A 22,570-nucleotide genomic window follows, 5' to 3' on the forward strand; every position below is an offset into this window, starting at 1 on the left:
ACGTTATAAATTATATATTATCTATAAATGAGTAGCTGTAAATTTGAAGGTTATCTTACCCAAGTCTTCTGCCAGAAGGTCAGTGATCCTCTGTATCTCGTGGAAAAACAAAAGCGTGAGTATTAATCAAAATCATCATAAATCATCATAATCCAATATCCATTCTGGAGAACACATCGCTGACACAAAACTCCTCACTCCTCCTCATCCTCCAAGTTATCCCACCTGTCAAAACGATGCGCCATGACAACCGATTTTGGGGAGGACTTTAGTTAAAACAGTCATGTCAACTTTGTTGTGTTTTATACAGTATATGCCACAGTTTATCATAACTCAAGACAGCGAATGTAGCCAGCTATCATCTACATTACTTAGACTGAAAATAACCCTTTTTTGCATTTGTAGAAATTTCACATATTGTACGTACAAAAACATTCACATTTTTTATAATCAGCATTATTGATTTGATTTACCACCCAGCCCTATACTTACTGTTGTACAATGGAATATGCAGAAAACAACATTACACTTTCAACTGTGAAGACATTTCAGTGAGGACAACCTGACTGGCAACCTTGGCCAAAAATACGTAAAAAAGCTCTGAAAATATAACAGAAAAGTTTGTTTAAACACAATTAATACATCAGTCAGAATTCCACAGGAAAATGACAAAATCCTGTCTGTTGTGGAATTTTCCAGCTTCTGGGCTGGGTATTGTTAAAAAAAATTAGACCTATACAGTGACTTTGATACCGGTTCCTAAACAATATTTTTTTCGATACCAAATGAAATGACACATTACACATTACGGCACAAATCTTTGTATTTTTTTTCCAGCTAAGTGAGCCCTGTCTCTGTGTAACATAGAATTTTTCCTGCGTGTCTCTATGATGTTTAGATAGATAGATAGATAGATAGATAGATAGATAGATAGATAGATAGATAGATAGATAGATAGATAGATAGCTTTTTATTGATCCCAAAAGAAAATGGGAAATTACGGTGTTGCAGCAGCAAAATATCAGACACACACCACACATACAGAATATACATTAAATAATAGGTTACAATATACATGAAATAATAATAGAATAGAATACAAAAACAAATATTAAAAATATATACAAGTTGGGAATAAAAAATGTACAACTGTTTCACTAGTATTGATAAAGATGTAGATAAACCTATTGTGCAAGGTGCATTTAGTGCAGTTGTGATGTATATGAGTCTTATCTAACACTCAGAGATGAAGTGTTAAAAAGTTGAATTGCCTGTGGTAGGAATGATTTCCTGTATCGGTCCGTGCGACATCGAAGTTTTCGGAGCCTCTTGGAGAAGGTGCTCCTCTGTTGGACCAGTGTGGGGTGGAGAGGGTGGTTGGGGTTATCCATGATAGATAACAGTTTATTCAGTGACCTCCTCTCCACCACAGCTTCAAAAGTGTCCTGTTTGCAGCCAATAACGGAGCCAGCCTTCCTGATCAGTTTGTTCAGTCTGTTTGTGTCGCTGGCTCCGATGCTACTGCCCCTGCAGATGGCGGAGGAGAACAGAGCGCTGGCCACAACAGACTGGTAGAACATCTCCACCATTCTGCTGCACACGTTGAAGGATCTCAGCTTCCTCAGGAAATAGAGTCTGCTCATCCCCTTCTTGTAAACAGCAGTGCTGTTGACTTTCCACTTCAGCCTGTTGTCGATGTTGACACCCAGGTATCTGTACTCCTCAACCATGTCCACATCTCCACCTAGAATGCAAAGGGGCTGCGGAGCTGTTCCCTTCCTCCTGAAGTCAATCACCATCTCTCTGGTCTTATCCACATTCAGCAGCAGGTGATTCTTACTAGACCACTCCACAAAGGTATTAAATGACGAGGCATTTTTCGATACTCGGTATATTCATCTAGCCCTACCCAGGTGTCATTCAGGTCAGTGTCCAACTAGTCTATATCGACGATGTTTCATTTCGGGATTGTTCCGGTGCCGCCGAAAATTCAGCTTGATGACCCTCATTTCTGCCGGATGTCCGTCCCCTTCCTCTTCCTTTGTGTTGGCGTTCTAACCTCCGGTGGATTTCTGAGGACTATGGTTAACTGCTCCTCAGATCTCTGCAGGGTAAATCCAGACAGCTAGCTAGAGTATCTGTCCAATCTGAGTTTTCTGTTGCAAGACTAAAACTACTTTTGAACGTACACATGTTCCACAAAACAAGTTCCTTCCTGAGGCTATTTCGCAGAGGCACCAATGGTCCGCCCAAGACAATTGTGATTGGTTTAAAGAAATGGCAATAAACCAGAGTATGTTTTTCGCCCAAGACGATTGTGATTGGTTTAAAGAAATGCCAATAAACCAGAGCACCCATCCTGGAATGCTGTGTGGACTAGACAGACCCTCCACCGCAGCGCTGTGGAGGAAGGTCAGCAAAGTGAGACTAGTGTCCAACATAAACCCATTACCTTTCCAGGCAGAGGAATTGTTCAACTCTGTGTCTCCATGGAAGACGGGAGACGTAGCAGCTGTACGATAAGACGTTCCTACTAGATCTTTCTAGATTATGTTTTGGGCATTTGAGGCCTTTATTTTTATAGGACAGATGGAGACATGAAAGGGGAGAGAGAAGGGGAATGACATGCAGCAAAGGAGTAAACCTCTATATATGGGCTCTACCAGGTGAGCTACCCAGGCGCTGCCTGCCTAAATTCTTTCCTCAATTGAGTGTTCATTAAATGCTCCTGTGTAATTCATCAAGGTCTCCCAAACCTTCTTCACACATTTGAAAAGTGTTGTGCTGCCCTGTGTTTTTCGTTAACACTGTCCAGTCCAATACATTTGATCATATTTTGACTTATTTTCTTACCTTTTTATGTGCTTTACAGTAAAACATTTGAAAAGCCATGAAGCCGTTGTTACCAAGGTAACCATCATCATGTTCAAATAAGCAACTGCTCAAATAGCTTTAGAGCGGATGGGTACGAGGCTTTTTTGTTTTCCTTGAAATTCATTGAAATGAAGTTTGACTAAACTTTAAATGAATAGCCACTTTCAAGAGCATAATGAGTTCTGTCAGACAGACCTCTGACACTTCTGACAGCAAGTGGGAATGTAGAGTTTCTGTTCTGCAAATCAAGACGTTTCATATACAGAGCAGATAGAACAGCAGCGCACCGGGTTTTAATGTAAATTCGGTCTCTTTCACTTTACTGAATCACACACACACACACACACACACACACACACACACACACACACACACCAAACACTATTAGAGTCCTCTGTGGGCTTTAACATTTGTTTTGGCTTGTCCTCTCAGGGACAAAAAACATACTCTGACACGCTTCACACCCGCACACGGAAAACAAGCGCCAGAGGAAAAGGAAGCAAATTAACTGTCATACACCGAGGGAGATTGATAGACGAGCTTGGTTACAGTATTCCCACGTCACATTGTAAATCTTAAAAGTGGCGATTCCGTTCTAAAAATGCTTTTAAACGAAAGTTTGACTCGGGTACATTCACAAAAAGACCCTAGGTTGCATTTTGGCGAGAGTTACGCTTTAAGAAAGTAACCGCTAACTGTAGTTAGCTGCCATTAGTTAGTGAATTCAGTTAGCTGTACAGCTGTTAAATTAGCTGATTCAGCCCAGGGCTGCTAAGAGCCAAACCCGGAAAGAAAACCTTCTTGGTAGTGTATTCTTAGTCGAAAAACTGGTCTCCGCTGTGTTTAGTCCAATCCATCTAGCCTTGGTCACCGACACCAAAAGCTCTGTTAACGGCTAATGCCGAGCAAATTTGATGGGGCAACAAAGGCATTTGAGGCCTTTATTTTTATAGGACAGATGGAGACATGAAAGGGGAGAGAGAGGGGGAATGACATGCAGCAAAGTGCCACAGGTCGAATCCGCAGCCGCTGCGTCGAGGAGTAAACCTCTCATTTGAAAAGAGTTGTGCTGCCCTGTGTTTTTCCTTAACACTGTCCAGTCCAATACATTTGCTCATATTTTGACTTATTTTCTTACCTTTTTATGTGCTTTACAGTAAAACATTTGAAAAGACATGAAGCCGTTGTTACCAAGGTAACCATGATTATGTTCAAATAAGCAACTGCTCAAATAGCTTTAGAGTGGATGGGTACGAGGCTTTTTTGTTTTCCTTGAAATAATGATGCATAATAACAAAAGTTCTGTCAGAGAGACCTCTGACACAGAGCAGATAGAACAGCAGCGCGCCGGGTTTTAATGTAAATGCGGTCTCTTTCACTTTACTGAAACACACACACACACACACACACACACACACACACACACACACACCGAACAGAGTCCTCTGTGGGCTTTAACATTTGTTTTGGCTTGTCCTCTCAGGGGTGTCCAGTGCCTGAAAAACACACTGACACGCTTCACACTCGCACACGGAAAACAAGCGCCAGAGGAAAAGGAAGCAAATTAACTGTCATACACCGAGGGAGATTGATAGACGAGCTTGGTTACAGTATTCCCACGTCTCTATAGGCGCAAAAACTTGTGCCTTCACAGCAACTCCAATCTACAGTTTATTTTGAGCCAGTATTTTGATCCAAACATTACGAAATATCTAAAAAGTATGTACCAATACACACACAGTACACATGTAGACAAAAAACATTGAAATACCACAGCGAATAAACATGTTTCATGTTGTCAGTAAGCATTTCAAGACTAAAGTATATTGTGACAGTGTGTCTCAGGGAGCATCCTAGCTGTTTCTAGCTTATGTTGGTTATGACTAATGATACAGCTCCTTCTGGTTTTCAAAGCTTTCTGTTTTTCCATGCCTAAAACAGGCCACATGAGCAAAACATCAGATTAGGCTTTTGGTGGGGCAGCAGATTTTGACTTTCTGCATTTTTCTGGGTGGGTATAGGAGGTGTATTTATAATCTGTCGTAAATTAGATACCTACTAGAGCGAGTGAGCATTGCAGTAATTTTAGGGAAATTTGAGCTCATTTTTGAGTAATAGGTCAAAACTGTACAAGTGCTCTTTTTTATTTTATTTTTTTTTGGCCCATCTTGTTGCCAGATATTGTACATAATCGCCCATTTCTTTGTTTAACCGCAATTAATTGCTAACATTAGTCCTAAGGTGTATAACTGTTGTAATTCTCAATTTTATGTTCACTTAAGCAATAAATACAATGTTTTTTGATAATGAAGAGGCGTGGTTTACTTCATAGGCTGTGTACCTGTTTTATAATATCATCTGGGTCACATAACAGTGATATAACCCAAAATGTACAGTATTTGTTTGAAAAATGTATACATAATACATATTTTTAAATTTGACTAAGAGAGACAATTATATTGGTAATCGCAATTATTTCTGAGACAATTAATTGTACAGCAAATGTGTAATGGTCTTTGTAAATTATAGTGTGGTCTAGATCTACTCTATCTGTAAAGTGTCTTGAGATAACTCTTGTTATGATTTGATACTATAAATAAAATTTAATTGAATTAATGGTTACAGCTCTACAAACAGTAGGAACCTGATCTAGGGGATTTGTCTATCTGACTATTTCTTCCATCTACATACTACTCTCTACTGTTGTCTCTCTACGTACTACTCTCTACCGTTGTCTCTCTACATACTACTCTCTACTGTTGTCTCTCTACATACTACTCTTTACTGTTGTCTCTCTACATACTACTCTCTACCATTGTCTCTCTACATACTACTCTTTACTGTTGTCTCTCTACATACTACTCTCTACTGTTGTCTCTCTACATACTACTCTCTACTGTTGTCTCTCTACATACTACTCTCTACTGTTGTCTCTCTACATACTACTCTCTACTGTTGTCTCTCTACATACTACTCTCTACTGTTGTCTCTCTACATACTACGTCATCTTACAGTGCGGTGGTCGAGCTGCTGCTCTGCCCGCTAAAGGGGGATTTTTGCGTCGGTATCTGGCGCTGAGAGACACTGACCAAGTGTCAGTATTTTGAGTTGGGCGAGAGAACAGGTTGGTTTTCCGAGGATCTCCCAGCAGAATCATTGATGCTGCTTGGATTCTCTGAGATCTTCCCCACAGAGCACAGTCTTTCCCACCAAATCTGTGAAACCATTTGCTATAAATTGACTGAAGAAAGTGTCTCTAACTGAAATTCAGATTTTGCAGGTTCAGACGGCACCTTGACACCCCATGCTAACACCTCCAATTTTTAATGACATGTAGCTCTTGTTCAAGGTTAATTCAGTACCTTCTCCCATGAGCTTTCAACCATATCTCACAGACTTCATCAGCAAATTATGACAACTGCACCATGTTTCAGATTCCTTCATTTGCTGTTAAAGGGTTATTTTGTCAAATGCGTTTAGTTGTTGGCAGGGCTCTACATTAAAATGTTTGCTCACGAGCCACTGTGGCTAGTGGTTTTCCAAAGCTACTAGCTATTCAGCATTTTCAGTAGCCGCTATTTTGTGGCAAATTAGGTTTTATGCAGGTTTTTGGCGGGTGCTAACGTCAAGCCCTGGTTGTTGGAGGGGGAGGCAGTAGTAGGTGGAGTTGGAGTGCATGGTAGTCAAGATGACTACAGCAATTTAAGAGCGATGCCATAGTTTTGGACAACAGACAGTAGTGTTTTAGAAGGAAGGTGGTGATTCAGGGTAAATTTGAGAGGACAAAACCACAGAGATAATGTACAAAAAGACTGTCCATACAGAATAATGGAGGGTTCCACAATGCTTCATTGTTGGAGCAGAGTTAGTCTTGCTTTGCCAGACCATCCTCCAAGGTGCTGCGGAGGAGTGTCTGACTATAGTCCACATAGCATTCTGGGATGGGAGAAAAACGTGCTCTGGTTTATTGGCATTTCTTTAAACTAGTGCTTTCAGTTAAAGCGTTATTAACGGCGTTAACGCAAACCCATTTTAACGGCGTCAATTTTTTTATTGCGAGATTAACGTTCTTTTTGGCATAACAAACTTTGTAGTTTTTTTCACATGCTGTTGCAACAGCTAGTAATGTTAGAAAAACTACAACACTACACTAGCTAGACAGGAAACAAAACAACAGGCACGCCGCACACACTTGTTTGCTTGCGAGCTTGTGAGCCGGCCAGAGCAGTAGGCTAACGTTACGTTTTGAGTGGATGGCGAGCGCGAGACGCCGAAATGGATGCCAGTAAGATTCTGAATGGAAAGTTTACTTTTAAAAAGTTGCCAAATGGTTCCATTGACAAGACCAAAGTGATCTGTGTGTTTTGTCGTTGTGAACTCACCTATCATTGCAGCACGTCCAGTCTGAAATACCACTTGATGGCCAAGCACACAGCTGATGCGAATTCTCCGCCCCCTCGTCAAAGCAAGCCGATCCACTTTTCCATGTTGATAAGAGCATTAAAATGAGAAAAAAACGGAAAATCTGAGAAAATCTAGGGACATTTAGAATAGATAAAAATGTGCGATTAATTGCGAGTTAACTATGACATTAATGCGATTAATTGCGATTAAATATTTTAATTAATCGACAACACTACTTTAAACCAATCACAATCATTATGGGCGGCGCTAAGGTCAACGGAGCCGTTGCCAAATAGTCTCAGGAAGGAACTTGTTTTGGTGGAACATGTACGTTCAAAAGTAGTTTTAATTGTGCAACAGAAAACTCAGATTGGACAGATAGTCTAGCTAGCTGTCTCAATTTACCATGCAGAGATCTGAGAAGCAGTTAACCATAGTCCTCCAGTTAATCCACCGGAGTTTAATATTCCAACACAAAGAAAGAGGAAGGCAACAGACATAGGCAAAAAGACATGCATTCGGCAGAATTTTCTGCGGCACCGGAGCAGTCCCGGAAGTGGAATGTCTTGGATATAGTCTAGAGCAGAGTTAATCAAAGATTACCCTCTGGTTGTGTTGTAGGAAAAGAAACTACTTGGTTGTTTAATGTCTTTGGGCTAAGTTCAGTGCCTCATACCATAGCAGAACTTTTTTTTTTTTTTACTTATGTTTTTTTAGACCTTTCTTGGTCATGCATTGGTGGGTCCAAAGACCCAACAATGATGGTGTTCAATATTTGGATATTCTATTATTAAACAATGTTTTAAAAATGTTAAGGATGACTAATGATCTTATAAAGAATGGGTGTGGCCTTGGATTTGGAAAGTGGCCCAACAACTGAGGCTTACCGCGAGGGTTTGGACTGAGACGACTAGGGTCTTCGGCTGCTCTCGAGTAGAGACCCACGACCATGAGCCTTTTATCAAAAAATTATGCATGTGACTGGAAGTTACTGCCAATGCTTTTAGTAAATGTTATGTTACTGTACGTACTTTAATGCACATAATTGCCCATTTAGCAGCTGATGTGTGGGTGCTGGGTAGACATGCTATGTAGTTAAAAACATTTTAACATTCAGGAATTTAATACTTTTGTTTAACTTTATCAATCTTTTATCCAGTAAAGATCCAAACATGCAGGATGCCTTACTTCTCTGCCATTAGTCATATTTTCCAGTAAACATTTCAGATCACTTCCAACCTCCCCACCAATCCCAACAACAGGGTTTCAGTTGTATAATGCATCTCCCTGGGTGGATGGCTAACTGTACTGAATGTCAAGTTATTCTGAATATTGTTTCACAAAGTATCAACTACATAGCCACTTCACCATTCAGTATACTTGTTTAGGTGTGGGGTAACTGGATGGGGAAGTGCATTAGTTTACAAAACATTTCTGTTTAACTTTCTCTGGTTTTTATTATGACCAGGTTATGAAGGTGAATGTAGATGTTTCTGTGTGTAGCTGACTGTGTGTGGTGTATTTGGCCTTCTGCATGACTCTTCTGCAAATATTAGCTACTTTATGAGAGCTGCAATGGCGATTGTGTAAACCCGGCCTGTTGGCTGGTATTTAAAAAATGTGTGTGGTAGGCTAATCAGAGTTTCATGGTGGTGCTGTATCAGTAACGTTAGTGCAAAAAATTCTCTCCCTCTCTTTTGCTTGCTCGGTAAGTGGACTGTGTATGTGTGTGGGTGGAAATCTAACCCTAACCTACTAGTGTTCGGGCAGTTTTTGTGCGTATACTGTGAAATAGAATATTGTCACTGTGCATGTGTGTCTGTGTGTGTGTGTGTGTGTGTGTGTGTATGTGTTTGTCCCTCTCATGACCTCAGAGATGCCAGACCTGCTGTCTCCCTTTCTTTTATATCCCTCCATCCTTCTTTCTCTTTCCTTACTAAACATTTACTCTGAGATTAAGGACTTTTACTGACCTTTTACTGGCCTTATCTGCCAGACGGCCATCTGTATGTATATAGGTGTCAGCGTCAGATGTCTGTAGTTTCTCAGGCAGGACCCACAGCTCTTTGGATTTTACTGTAACCTGTCCTTTCAGAAAAGGAGCTTTCCTGTAGGATGTCCAATAAATGACAGTGCTGGTCTTGAACGCTCAATCATACCAACAATAACAGAGGAGTTTTCGAATGTTGGCCTGAGTTGGCTCAATATATTTTACTGCATTGTGTGGCATCGTCTTAAAACAGTGGTGTGAGTGTGTGTTACATGTGTGTGCTTGTCAAGTCAAGTTCATTGTATTTAAATAGCGTCAATTATAACAGAAGTTATAATAAGACACTTTCCATATAGAGCAGGTCTAGACCATACTCTTTATATCATAGAGACCCAACATTCCCCCATGAGCAACGGGCGCAGAGAGCACAGAAATAGCATAAGTAGATATAATAGAATATTAATAGAATCAATAATATCAATAATCATACTAGAAATATGACTAATAATAATAATAATAGTAGCAGTCGGTGTCATGCAGGTTTCAAGCATGTTCAGAAGGACCTGGAATTGTCAGATCTGATTATTATGGGGGAATTCAAACAATGCATTCTCATGAACGGGTTCGTATGATATTGTACGAAAACTTGTCCTACAAAATTAGGCAACCGGTGGCTGGTCACCTGATGGCCATGACATGATAGTTAAGTTTAGAGGCGCCCTGGTAGCACACCTGGTTGAGCGATAGCCCCATTTTCTAAGACTCTGTCCTTGCCGTAGCCGGCCGAGTTCGATTCCAACTTGCAGTCCTTTGCTGTTTGTCATCCCCTTCTCTTCCCCCTTTCCTTTCTTCAGCTGTCCTATCGAGTAGAAGACCAAAAAAAGTCCAAACGTAATCATAAAAAAAACAATACACATTTTTTTCAGTGGTCTTTAAAGTTAAATTTAGCCAAGAAAAGGTTACTGGGAGCCGGGTACAGAGCACTGTGAGCTGTTGGTTGTTTCAGAGGCCATTGCTTGTAAAGTTTAGCAGACAAAAGGTGACTTTGAGCCAAGTACAGGGGCCATGTCTAGGATGGCTTTACTTTTACCCATCATCCTCTTCGCCACTAAATCCAGACTGTCCAGTTTCAGTCCGACCACAGAGCTGGCCTTCATAACCAGCTCTTTAAGTCTGCTGGTCTCACCACCCCAGCGCAACATGGCAAAGAACAGTACGCTGGCTAGTACAGACTGATGAAAGATCTGCAGGAGACTGTTGCACACACTGATACTACATCTACACTATCAACTTTTGGTTTAGAAATGAATATCTTTTGCTAAGTGTATGCCTCGCGTCCACATTACTCTTAGCCTCTAAAATGGAGACCTTTGGAAACACTGCTGCCCCTGTTTTGGTTTGAAAACTCCGGGGTTGCTTTGTAGTCTGGACGGGCACAAACAGAGAGTCTTATTGGTTTGGTAGGCTTACGTACCTTTCAGTAACAGGTCCACCATCGTCCTAACTCCAAGATAATAAATCCCTGCTCTTATTTTTCACCATTGTTGTTCTTTCTCCAAAGGATTTTCTGTATTTTCAACCGCAGAGTAACATCAGACGATCTGCTTCCTGTTTACACGGGCACGCACATGCCCATTGTATGTGAATGGTCATGTGACATGCGTTGTTAGACGTGTTAATATGGACGGAGATTAGTTATGCTACTGGAGCTAAAACTCTTGTCTAGACGGAGATTGTTTTTGTCTCAAAACGCCGTTTAAAAATTTAAATGTAGCAGTGTGACTATGGTTAACTGCTCCTCAGATCTCTGCAGGGTTAATCAAGCTAGCTAGACTATCTGTCCAATCTGAGTCTTCTGTTGCATGACTAAAGCAACTTTTGAACGTTCACATGTTCCACCAAAACAAGTTCCTTCCCGAGGCTATTTAGCAGAGGCACCCTGGCTCTGTTAGCGCCACCCAAGACGATTGTGATTGGTTTAAATTAGGGCTGTCAAATGATTATTATTTTTTAATCGCGATTAATCGCTGAATTTCTATAGTTAATCGCAATTCATTTTTTAAGTTTTATCACATGATTAAAATTCTATTATTTTGCATTTCAGAACTGTTTTTAAGTACATATTAACAATGGAAAGTAATTTTTACCAGTATATCTTGATTGGGAATCAAATTAATGCAAAGAAAGTGACTTCATGAACTTGATTTTAAGATTTGTATTTGTTTATTTATTTATTTATTTACTGTAAACAAAAGAAAAATGTGTGAATCTAGTCACACATTTGAATCTAGAGTCAATATAGTGTACAGTAACTCCTAAATAATGTTGATTACTCACTGACGTCCAGTGATCACCTTGTCACTTTGCAGCAGTTTCAGTTCTCCGTGTCATACAGGCTGTGTATGCGTGAAACTACTGTCCCCCTCGACGACAATGTATAAGACGGGTCAGAACATGCCAACCGTAGTACGTCTTTAAAACCCGAGTCTTCTACGATGCTGACAGGTCTGCAGTTAGTTGCCACCCATTTCGCAAGAGCGGTAGTAATTTTTTTGGATTTGGTTTCATCCACGGGTCGGCAAGTAGCACTCTCCAAAATAGTGCTTTGCCTGAGCCTGCTAGCATCAACCTGAGTCACGTTAACTGTACAGGCTTAGCGCGTAGGTGGTAGCTCAAGCTTGACATGCTTCGGTGAAATTTTAATTCGGCTTTACACAATGTGCATATGGCTTTCGACCCATCCGGGAGTTTTGGAAAGTAAAAAGCGCCATTCAGAATTGTGTTGCTGTCTTTCTCCATCATGCCTGCAGCAGCAGGATGTGTTGTTACGAGGAAGTATGGCAAAGGGTCAAAATAGTAGCCTGTTAGGCAAGACGCGTAGACGAGTGAAGTAAAAAGAAATTAATAAATGGCGGCATGCGATTAATGCGATTAAAAAAGATTTAAGATTTGTGCTCGGCACTTAATCGCATCACGATTAATGCGTTAATGCTGACAACCCTAGTTTAAATAAATGCTAAATAAACCAGAGCACGTTTTTCTCCCATCCACGAATGCTGTGTGGACTAGCCAGTCCCTCCTCCACAGCGCTGTGGAGGTAGAGCTGTCAAAACAAGACTAGTTTGCAAGTATTTGGTTTGCAGTATTACACAAATTCTAAAATGTACCAAATTGTATGGTAATCTGTCTGATAGTTGTGGAGACATTTCCCTCAAAACAACAAATGTGACCCTTATGGTGGCACTAGTCAGGAGATCACCAAAGGCAGTATGATTAATTGTCTGGGAACTGCGAATGTCTGCTCCAAATCATCTAGCAGATGTCGAGATATTTCACTGGATAAGTTTGACCTGCTGGTGGCGCTAAATGAAAGTCAGTGAATCTGTCATTACGATTCATCCCATCACACCATGAATGTTGCTCGTGGGAAATTGTTGGGTCTTTGTCAATCAGAGTGTGGTCTAGACCTACTCTATCTGTAAAGTGTTTTGAGATAACTCTTGTCAGGGCCTGAGCGAAGGCCTATAGAAACTGAAGGAATTATTTTGATTTGATACTATAAATAAAATTGAATTGAATTTAATACAATGTATTTACCAAATTCCATAGCAATCCATCCAATAGTTATATTTCCTTCTGGAAAGTAACAGACCAACTGACCATTATTGGACTCCCTAGAGCCACACTGTTGGCATGGCTGAAACTTCTTAGTTATGGTTAGAGAAAGATTACAGTCACGGTTAAAAGACTCTCTGGGTTCGATGATGTTGTATACTACATTAATATATATATATATATATATATATATATATATATATATATCATGTTATATATCTTCAGAACGCTGCATGCTAGAGTCCTACTTTCTTTTTTATCCAGAAGCTAACCTCGGCGGCATTCCAACGAGCTCTCCGGTGCAATCTTATTTCTTCCAGAAGCTTTCTAATCCAGCCTGGAACTGCAGTGTCTTTTCAGAGACTTTTTTTTCAATAAATCCATAATGATGAATCCAAAACTGAATGTGTTCTGTTACCCATAATTTTTTCAGTATTGAAAACCGATTCTGTTGTTCTTAGCCCATCAATATTGAATCTCATGATGCATTGGGTTAAGTGTGTCGACCAATCAGAGGCTGTCTTCCTGACTGTGGCTGCTCTGATCTCAAACGCATTACGCAGAAGAATAACATGCAATCTACCCCATCTTCCTATCTTATCAGATCTATACTATTCGATAGCACCCAAAATAATGAGTAGAATAAATATTGTAAAATGTGCGTTCAGGGTGCATTGAGCTTGGATATTTATATAGTTTGTATTCCATTTTGACAAATTGTATTTGACTTCTTGACATAGTAATGGACAGGAAGTGATGTCAGAAGACAGGCAGCTCACTTAGCCAATAGATAATGTGAACCTGATACAATATAGGGGGGCCATGTATGGATGCAAGACCTGTATTGTTTGTACAGTGTAGGCAGAGCAGGCAGGTCAGTCAGTCTGTCCCCTGGAAGTGTAAGGAGAGTGATATGGCCTGTGGATGTGGCTCTCTGTCTCTTAGCAGACAGAACAATCGTTGGAGATGGCACAACTAACATTTTGGAAAGAAGCTTATGGACTTTTCTGGAAAAAAGTAAATCGTTTTTTATGTGTGTTGGTTACAGTCTTTTCTTTTCCCCCCAGAGTGCCAAAAATCATGTTTTTTTTATTTTTATTTATTTATTTGAAAGAAAAAGGGGACAATACATATTAATGAACATTTTCACAAATGTAAATATGCCAAATTATAGCCTTAGGCTAATTTCCATCTGCAGACCCCCTGGCAGGTTGGTGTTACACACAAATTAATGAATACATACAAAGACACTATATGCAGAGACAAAAACAGTGATCACATCATGTTAGAACAAACAATAACAACAAGAGTGGACAACAAGGAACATATAGAAAAAAGAAAAGCATCGACTGTAGTGGACACACCACAAACTGTCCTGATATTATATTCATCCATATTACACCATTCTATGTTGCACTGAGCCACATTCCACTGACCCCTATAGCACAACCCATGTTATACTGACACTTATTGCACAACCCATATTGCACTAATAATTGTGTCCCTTTTTATAATACACTAACTCTGTTTTAAGTCTGATATATAATAATTAACTAAACATGATCACATGTTTGTATGTCCCTCAACCATACTTTTAAATGACTCCTAAAGATAGAAAGACTTGTGCTTTCCCTCACTGACAGTGGAATGCTATTCCAGAAACTCACTCCCTGATATGACAGGACGTTCTGTGAAAAGGCGGTCCGCCTAAATGCCAATTCACAATCACCTCTCATAGTGGCTCTAGTCACTCGAGACCCAGCAACACTGCTAGACTTTTGTTTTATAAAATCACTCAATGGTGGAGGAGCCAGACCATGTATAACCTTGTAGATTAGGAAAGCTGATTTAAATAATTTGAAGTTAAAAACTTATATTTATCTAAAATTTGACAATGGTGATATGACGAAGGTTTCTTGTCTAATATTTTCAATGCTCTTTTGTAGCATACTTCAATTGGTCCAATAGCTGCATGACTCGTATAGGACCAACTTGTGATACAGTACTCAATATGAGCTAGTATCATAGAATGCAGGAATGTAATCGCTGCTATATCCGTTAATGATGTACGAATATGTCTAAAATTCCGTATATTAACATTTACCGTTTTCACTACTTTTTTAACATGTTTTTTAAAGGATAGTTTCGAGTCTATTAACACTCCCAAATATTTAAATTCCTCAACATTAACTAATTCATGTCCACCCAAGCGAACTTTTACTGCGGCCTCGGTTGTTTTAGGTTCACTAAAAAACATTGATACGGTCTTTTTAACATTAAGGCATAGGCATGAATCATACAGCCATGTTTTTAAGTCATTTAAGGCTAATGAAAGCTGATGGGCTGCATCACCGGCACTTTTTGCCTGTGTAAAAATTACCGTATCATCTGCATACATAATCGTGTCCACATTTTTGCACACATTGGGCAAGTTATTTGTAAGGTGATTCACAGTATCAAACGCACGCTTAAAATCAACAAAAACAGCCGCGACATAACTGCTTTTGTCTAAATAAGACTTCACCTTCTCAACAAAAACACAGACAGCCGTTTTAGTTGAGTGAAGACAACGAAATCCGAATTGCATTGGGTGCAAACCCGGAATGGAATCATTAAGATGTGCAATAATAGAGTTAGTGACCCACTTTTCTGCTATCTTTGAGAAGACAGGAAGTATGCTAATAGGTCGATAATTAGCAGGATCCAATTTTTCACCCGATTTATATATTGGTGTGACATTTGCCACCTTCCAGCTCAAAGGGACGACTGCCTGCGTGATTGATAAATTAATAAGATGGGTCACAGGCACCAAGATACAAGATTTATAATGCTTCAGAAGATTAGTATCAAATCCAAACACATCCCTTGCTTTAGAACTTTTCAATTTTGAGATTATGTTTTCTACTTCATTTTCTGTAATTATTTGAATGTTAAACTTTGAATTTTGAGCTAAGACATCTATATGGGAGTCTATATTGCCACTATTTTGTTGTGAATCACACGAATTAGAAAACAGTTGTGCAATTTCATCAATGGTACTTTGAAAGTACTCAATTTAGTTGCTAGACTGAGAGGCTCTGATACCAATTCATTGGCAAATTTGAGTTCAAGGTCTTTATCAGCATTGTGCTTACTTTTCATTATTGTATTATTGTGATATAGTCGTAACAATGTTAACATTCATGTGACATCCCTGCAGCACACATATCCTGATAGTCCGTGTTGTTGTGAAAAACATGATGTCTATAACTTGATTGTGGATAACAGGGTTGATGTTATACAATCATTATTAAACGAGGAAACCAGGCAACCCAAAGATTGGGGAAAAAATGGCTTAGATCCCAGAAATAAAATCCCAAGTAAACTAATGACTGTTAGTTGGAGACATGATGCAAAATGGTTTCACGTGTCAAGATCATAAGCTTTGTTGACCCACCTTTGAGCGTGAACATCTCCTTTAGATCATTTTGCAGTGGTCTAACACGGTCATGCAGTGTTGGGAAGGTTACTTTGGAAATGTAACAGGTTACCGATTACAATGTAATAGAAGGGGAACTATTTCAATTACTTTATCAAAGTAGTGTAACTTATTATATTTAATTACTTTTTGATTGCTTTTCTAACTTCTTATGAATGGCGATTAAATATGAACTACTGGATATGCACCAAGCAGAATATGGTGCTAAAATACGTCATTACAATACACATTATACGTCTGGTGTGTCACACTGAAGGTAGGCATGTCTTCTCTACTTTATTTACTATGCATGCTTGCAGTTACTGTAAGCTAACCTAACTTACATACCTGCAGATGTTTCCTGAGGTTGGACATTGACATTTTTGACATCAATAGCATTTTGACCGCTGGCAAACATTCTTTGCATTGCACGCTTGTTCGAACCCTTCTCAGATTTTTGTATGAAATGTTTTATATATTTCCAGCACCGAACGCGTTTTTTTAATATCATAGTAGCAACTCTCAGACAGCTTGAGAGGCAATGTAACTGTAGAGTAACAGGAGAACCAATTGAAAGCACCAGAATAGCATCAAACTTTACTAAATGGCTGTGGCTGGAAATTTCAAAAGAAGACATTGTGCACATGAAAAATATGCAAAGCAACAAAATCAATATCAATTAACATATAGCCTAGCTTTTTACAGAAAATATTCAGATGTAACCCCCAATGTAATCATGAACATTTTCATAGGTAACTGTAATTGAATCACACATTTTTCCTAGTAACTGTAACGGATTACAGTTAACTTATTTTGTAATTAAATCACGTAATGCTGATATATGTAACTAGTTACTCCCCAACGCTACTTTGCTACTTCATGCTACTTTAGCATTTGCTAGTTAGAGAGCTACTTCTACTTACCGTATTGGTCCAAATATAAGACGTTTTGTTTTCTCCTGGAAATACGTCTGAAAAAAAGTGGGATTGTCTAATAATCGGGGTCTAGAGTTTCAGCTGTTGAAGTCGCAGAGGCCTAGCCTAGAAATCTAGACACACCCTAGCGGTAGCAAATGTAGTTTGCAGCCAGGGTCAGGCTAGCAACTCTCCGTTGGCTTGCGAGCTGGAAAAACCAAATTCTGGTCAGGCCAATCACATTGTGTATAGAGTCGGTGGGCGGGCTTAACATAAGGACGGCAGAGTTGCGACAGTTCCCATGGATGTATTAACAGAACGGTTCCGCGTGAATTCCCTGCTACTTGAAAACAAAGAAGATGGCTGCTGCTGCTGGCGAACAGCGGTCTTCCGAATCGGCTTTAGCCGTGACTCTGGAAGACTTGGAGTTAAGCAGTGAAGTCATTCTTAAAAAAGGAAGATGTGTTCACCGAGTTTTGCCGACCGGATACGGCAAAAGTTGAATTTATCAACTAGCGTTGCTCTGGTTGGCTATGAGTGCAGAGGGAATTTGAAAGACAACCGTTTATCCCGCCCCTCGGATTGAGCCCTGCCAATGGTGAGTTCCCAGACCCAACATCTTGATGTGGGTCTGGCTTGTCAGGCTAGCAGAGGCTGGTTTTAGAACGTAAAAGACGTCTCCTGTTTCAACAGCCAATAGAGAAGTCAGCTGGTAAAGTCAGTTATAAACTATAGAAATGAAATGATCCATAATCAATTTTATTTTTATGTTTCAAACAGCTAGTCGAAATGGCAGAGTTTTAGACGGAGCCTCAACGACCGCCCGAAAGCACAGTAACGTTATATGGTGGAGAGAGAGATAGAGAGTGACTGAAGAGAAGGAGCGCCCAGCGGCGTTAGAACAAAGCCATGACTCAGAGAAATAAAACCTGTTTTGCCGATTCATCACTAGAAACAAAAAAAGCCTAAAAGTCGGAAGTTAGAACGGAAGTACAACGAGGCTTTGTCATGGAGATGATACACCGTCTAAAAATGCAAACAGTAACACTTTCATCTAAAAAGATATTGAAAATATTATTTAATTTAAAAGATGTTAAAAACAACAGCCTACCTTGTTTTATTCAATGTATTTTCAGTAGAAATATTTTCAAATAAAATTAAAATTAAAGTATTTTTTCAAAAATGAGTCTTGAAAGCGGGGGGGGGTCGTCTTATAATGAGGGTCCTCTTATATTCGGACCAATACGGTATATTGCAGGAGGTCACTTGCTGTCAGTTTTCTGGTTAGGACAGTCTCAGATTTTGTTTTCTTTCTCCAATGCCCGGCTCCACTATTAAACACATAAATCATACAGTAGTGTGTTGTGGTATGGATTGAGAAAATGGCTGGAGGTCCATGCTATAACATGAGCAGACTGCATGAGATTGATGTATCTGCCACTGATGCTGATAACTGCATGTGAAAACCCTCACGGGCATGACCAAGGAACCATTCCTTTGTCCTTCCTGGTCATGTAAATCCTTGACTGGTCGAAGAATAAAAGAAGACAAGTCTGATTTATTTCAATATTCCTACATGTAGGGAAAAAAAAATCCATTATCCTGTGTCATCCTGTTATAAACGTTCCAGCTTGCCAGAGACCCCAGTAAATGTCATAACATTGCCAGGTCCTTTTTCTGTTTAAAACAGCTTTATTACCCTCACCTATACAGATCAGCGTGAACTAATGCCATAGAGGGAAGGTGTGTGTATGTGAACGCAGGGGTAGGGGGGCACATTTTTCCGAAACCAAGAAGCCTTGTCTATCTTTAACATCCTGTCCCCACCTCTTAAAAATGGAAACATTATCCTTTGCGAGGGTTTTGGAGTGCAGGTTAAGCGAAAAGAAGTCCCTATAAGGTGGGGAAAGGCAAAAGGAGCACTGGAATGTCGAAATAAAATCTCCTCCTGGCAAGGCTGATGGGTAATAGATCAAAGTCCCTTTTTTCATCCTCAGAGATGTTATTTGGATGTTGAGTTTAGCCGTAATGGCTTAATTGGAGGGAATGAAGAAGTTGATATGGCTAGAATACACACAGGGTGGACCTGCAGCAAAGCACGTAAGACCTTTTTTAAAGGTAAGAATCTAGACTAAACTAAGACTCTGTATGTATTTGTGTTGTCACCTGATCCTAATGACATTATGACACGTCACCCCTAGGTCCTAGCCACATCACTCAGACAAATAAACATATTTTTATTCTTTTTGCAGAACTCCTTCTCCAGTGTCTTTCACATGGAATATGAGGAGCTGGGAGAAGTCCTAGACGCCCCCAAAAGGTAAGGTGATCGCCCTCAACTGAAACCTGTTATTTAGTTAAAAGTCCTGCAGATTTGCCTTGAGGCTACTCCAGCTGTTTCCACCAGTTATTGGCGCTAATGTTTCCTTGAATTTGCAAACTACCCTTTTCCTCACCATAGAGGCCCTGATGTTTGTGTAACAGGCACTTGCACAAGGATTCATTATCGACATATAGTACACGTTCACAGAAGGAAAAGCAGAAAAATAGCGATGTTAAGGCAAGGATTTGGCAGTAGTAAAAGTCTCATTGTGACGAATCAGTCACTTGAATTCCAAGAGAAAAAGACAAGACAGAGCAGCTTAAGGCCCTGACACACCAACCCGATTATCAGCCATCGGGCAGTCTGGCGAGGTCAGTGACTCGAGTCTGTTCGGTGTGTTCCGTGCTGTCGTCAGTCGGAGGAGCCGTCAGCCTTCATTTGGGCCCGATTTGACATGTTGAATTGGAAGGCGGGCAGTCGGACTCAATGGCCAATCTGATTGGTGGAGCGCTAACCCGGAAATGATGAGCGGGATGAGCCTGTCTAACGCCTCTCAAAATCTGACGAAAATCTCTTAAACTGACCTTTGTCGATCTGAAATGAAGACAGATTCAGCAACTGTATGGCCTATTTCTTGCTTAAAATGTTTTCAGAAACACGTTTTGGGGAACTATCTTCGTAAAATATGAGATTGTATTCCGAACGAAGCCGCCATTATGCTCGGTTGTAAAATCTGGGAGCAGCCAGACCCATGTGATGCGTTTGTCCAATCAGCTGCCGGTTTTCATTTTTGAAAATGGAGACTTTTTTGACCAACTCGGGGAGGCAGTCCGACCGACTTTTCTGCTGAAGGTCGGCCGTCGGGTTGGTGTCCAAAAATCATAGGTTTGCAGAGCTGATTTGCAGCCCCATGGGATCTTCTTAAGATAATCTGCCTTCTTCACCTGCCAAATACCCAGACATTTGTTCGCTGGCTTCGGCTCAAAGCTCTTGTTCTCATTAGCCAGGCTCTTTTGGCCTGTCTTCAGGGTTGATTTGACAGCTCCTTAATCACAACCTGTTCATCATGATAAAGTGGGCCCTTTTACTGTCTTGGAAGCAGTCCGAAGCCTTTCCAAGACGGTTTTGAGGTCAACATGAAATCTTATTGCATGCCACAGCTATTTTAGTTGTATATGTGGTGTAGTAGATCTACTACAGTGGATGGAGATGTGAGGTAAAACAATGTTACCTGTTTGTATGTTTTCAAGAAAAGATAAGATAAACCTGGGAAATTCAGTTGTTGCAGCAGCACAAGGCCAGCAATATGTACAGATTAATAGAGAAAGTAAAAGTAATAAATACTGTATATTTCAGCTGACAAAGCCAATTTAAGTTGCTATGTGAAGAATCAATGAAACATTGTCACATTATAGTGCTACCTTTATGTCATGCCCATTAACAAATGAGACCATTGTGGCATTGGCGGTGCATTTTTCCAAATTAAGGCCACATTTCCAATAAACTTTCTTAAATCTATCTTGTTCTGGAACAATGCTTCTCCTACCCCAGCTAAGTTTTTCATCTCTTTCTACACACCAATATAGACTTTATTGTGACTATGTTTTTTTCTGTTACATCAACCCCCACAAACTATGTTGATATAGCAATCCTTACCAGTGTTGGGAAGGTTACTTTGGAAATGTAATAAGTTACCGATTACACGTTACCCTTTTTAAAATGTAATAGTAGTGTAACTATTTCAATTACTTTATCAAAAGTATAAAAGTATTAAGGAATCTAACTATTCTACTTTTAATTACTTTTTAAAATGTCCAACTGTCAACCTACTACTGTAAACCTGGCAGTGTTAAACTTACACTGACTACTGTCAAACCTTTTTTTTAAATCCTTCATCACATGAATTAAGACATTGTCTAACAACAGGACCCGCTAAACCAACTGAAGCCTTTTAATTCAAATGTCATGGTCAACGGTGTCAAAGGCAGCAGTGATGTCAAGCAGTATTAAAATCAAAATTCTCTGTGAGTCACTTTTGATCTAAAGATCATTAATTACTCTTATGAGAGCTGTTTCTGGGCTATAATTGGCTCTGAATCCAGAGGTAGCATACATATTGTGAATTAAAAGATATTCATCTAGTTGTTTGTATACAATTTTTTTATATTCAGTATTTTGCTTGTAAAATTCAAAATTGGTCTGCAGTAGTATATATATATATATATATATATATATATATATATATATATATATATATATATATATATATAATAACTATACCGGGATCTATATTATTTTTCTTCAACAGAGGTGAGACAACAGCACGCCTGAGAGAAGCAGCAAAATGCCAGTCCTTGTTTTTATAAAGCAATAAAAGACAGATATAAACAGTTTGGTAGGGATGGAATTAAGAGAACAAGTGCAATACTTTAGGCGCTCAATTACTTCTTCCAGATCTGTGGAGTTGACAAGGGGAGAATGTCGAAAAAAAGGACACAACGAAATAGGAGCGGAATGAAAATAAAGCAGCAGGATGATTAGATGGTCAGGATAAGAAGAAAATGATTGGAGGAGGCTACAGCTGCAGAGCTTCCTGACATCAACTCGCGCTCCAGCCAGGAGGAGCGAATAAGATGTAATCTAATTTAACGATGCAATGAGATAGGAAACCCCCCCCCCCCCACCCCTCTCATCTCCAGGGTGGCCTGGCCTCCCCAGTTGCTACGCAGACTCTAAAATTCAATCTTAATCTCAGTCAAGCAACAGAACTGGACTGTGTGTGTGTGTGTGTGTGTGTGTGTGTGCATGTGTGTGTGTATGTGTACAGTTGTGTTTGCTGTATACTGTAACTCACCAATATATGGGGCCGGTATTACTACAGTATTTTATTAGGTTTTGGGCATCAGTATAGTCTACCTGAAAGAACAGATATATTACATAATTATACGGTTGAGGGTATGTGTGCCACAACCCCTCAACCTGATTTTATAGTC

General features: G+C 39.8%; 1 protein-coding gene across 3 annotated transcripts in view; it reads left to right on the forward strand.

Annotated features, from left to right (window-relative positions):
• Positions 1-22,570, forward strand: part of pde5ab (phosphodiesterase 5A, cGMP-specific, b) — a 142,767-nt gene that overhangs the window by 69,628 nt on the left and 50,569 nt on the right. For all 3 annotated transcript variants that reach the window (XM_031299827.2, XM_031299825.2, XM_031299826.2), the window contains exon 8: positions 19,507-19,574. In XM_031299827.2, coding sequence (XP_031155687.1) covers positions 19,507-19,574 — 68 coding nt within the window. The remainder of the gene's footprint in view (positions 1-19,506; positions 19,575-22,570) is intronic.

Source organism: Sander lucioperca, chromosome 17, assembly GCF_008315115.2.
Source record: "Sander lucioperca isolate FBNREF2018 chromosome 17, SLUC_FBN_1.2, whole genome shotgun sequence".
NCBI classification, from domain to species: domain Eukaryota; kingdom Metazoa; phylum Chordata; class Actinopteri; order Perciformes; family Percidae; genus Sander; species Sander lucioperca.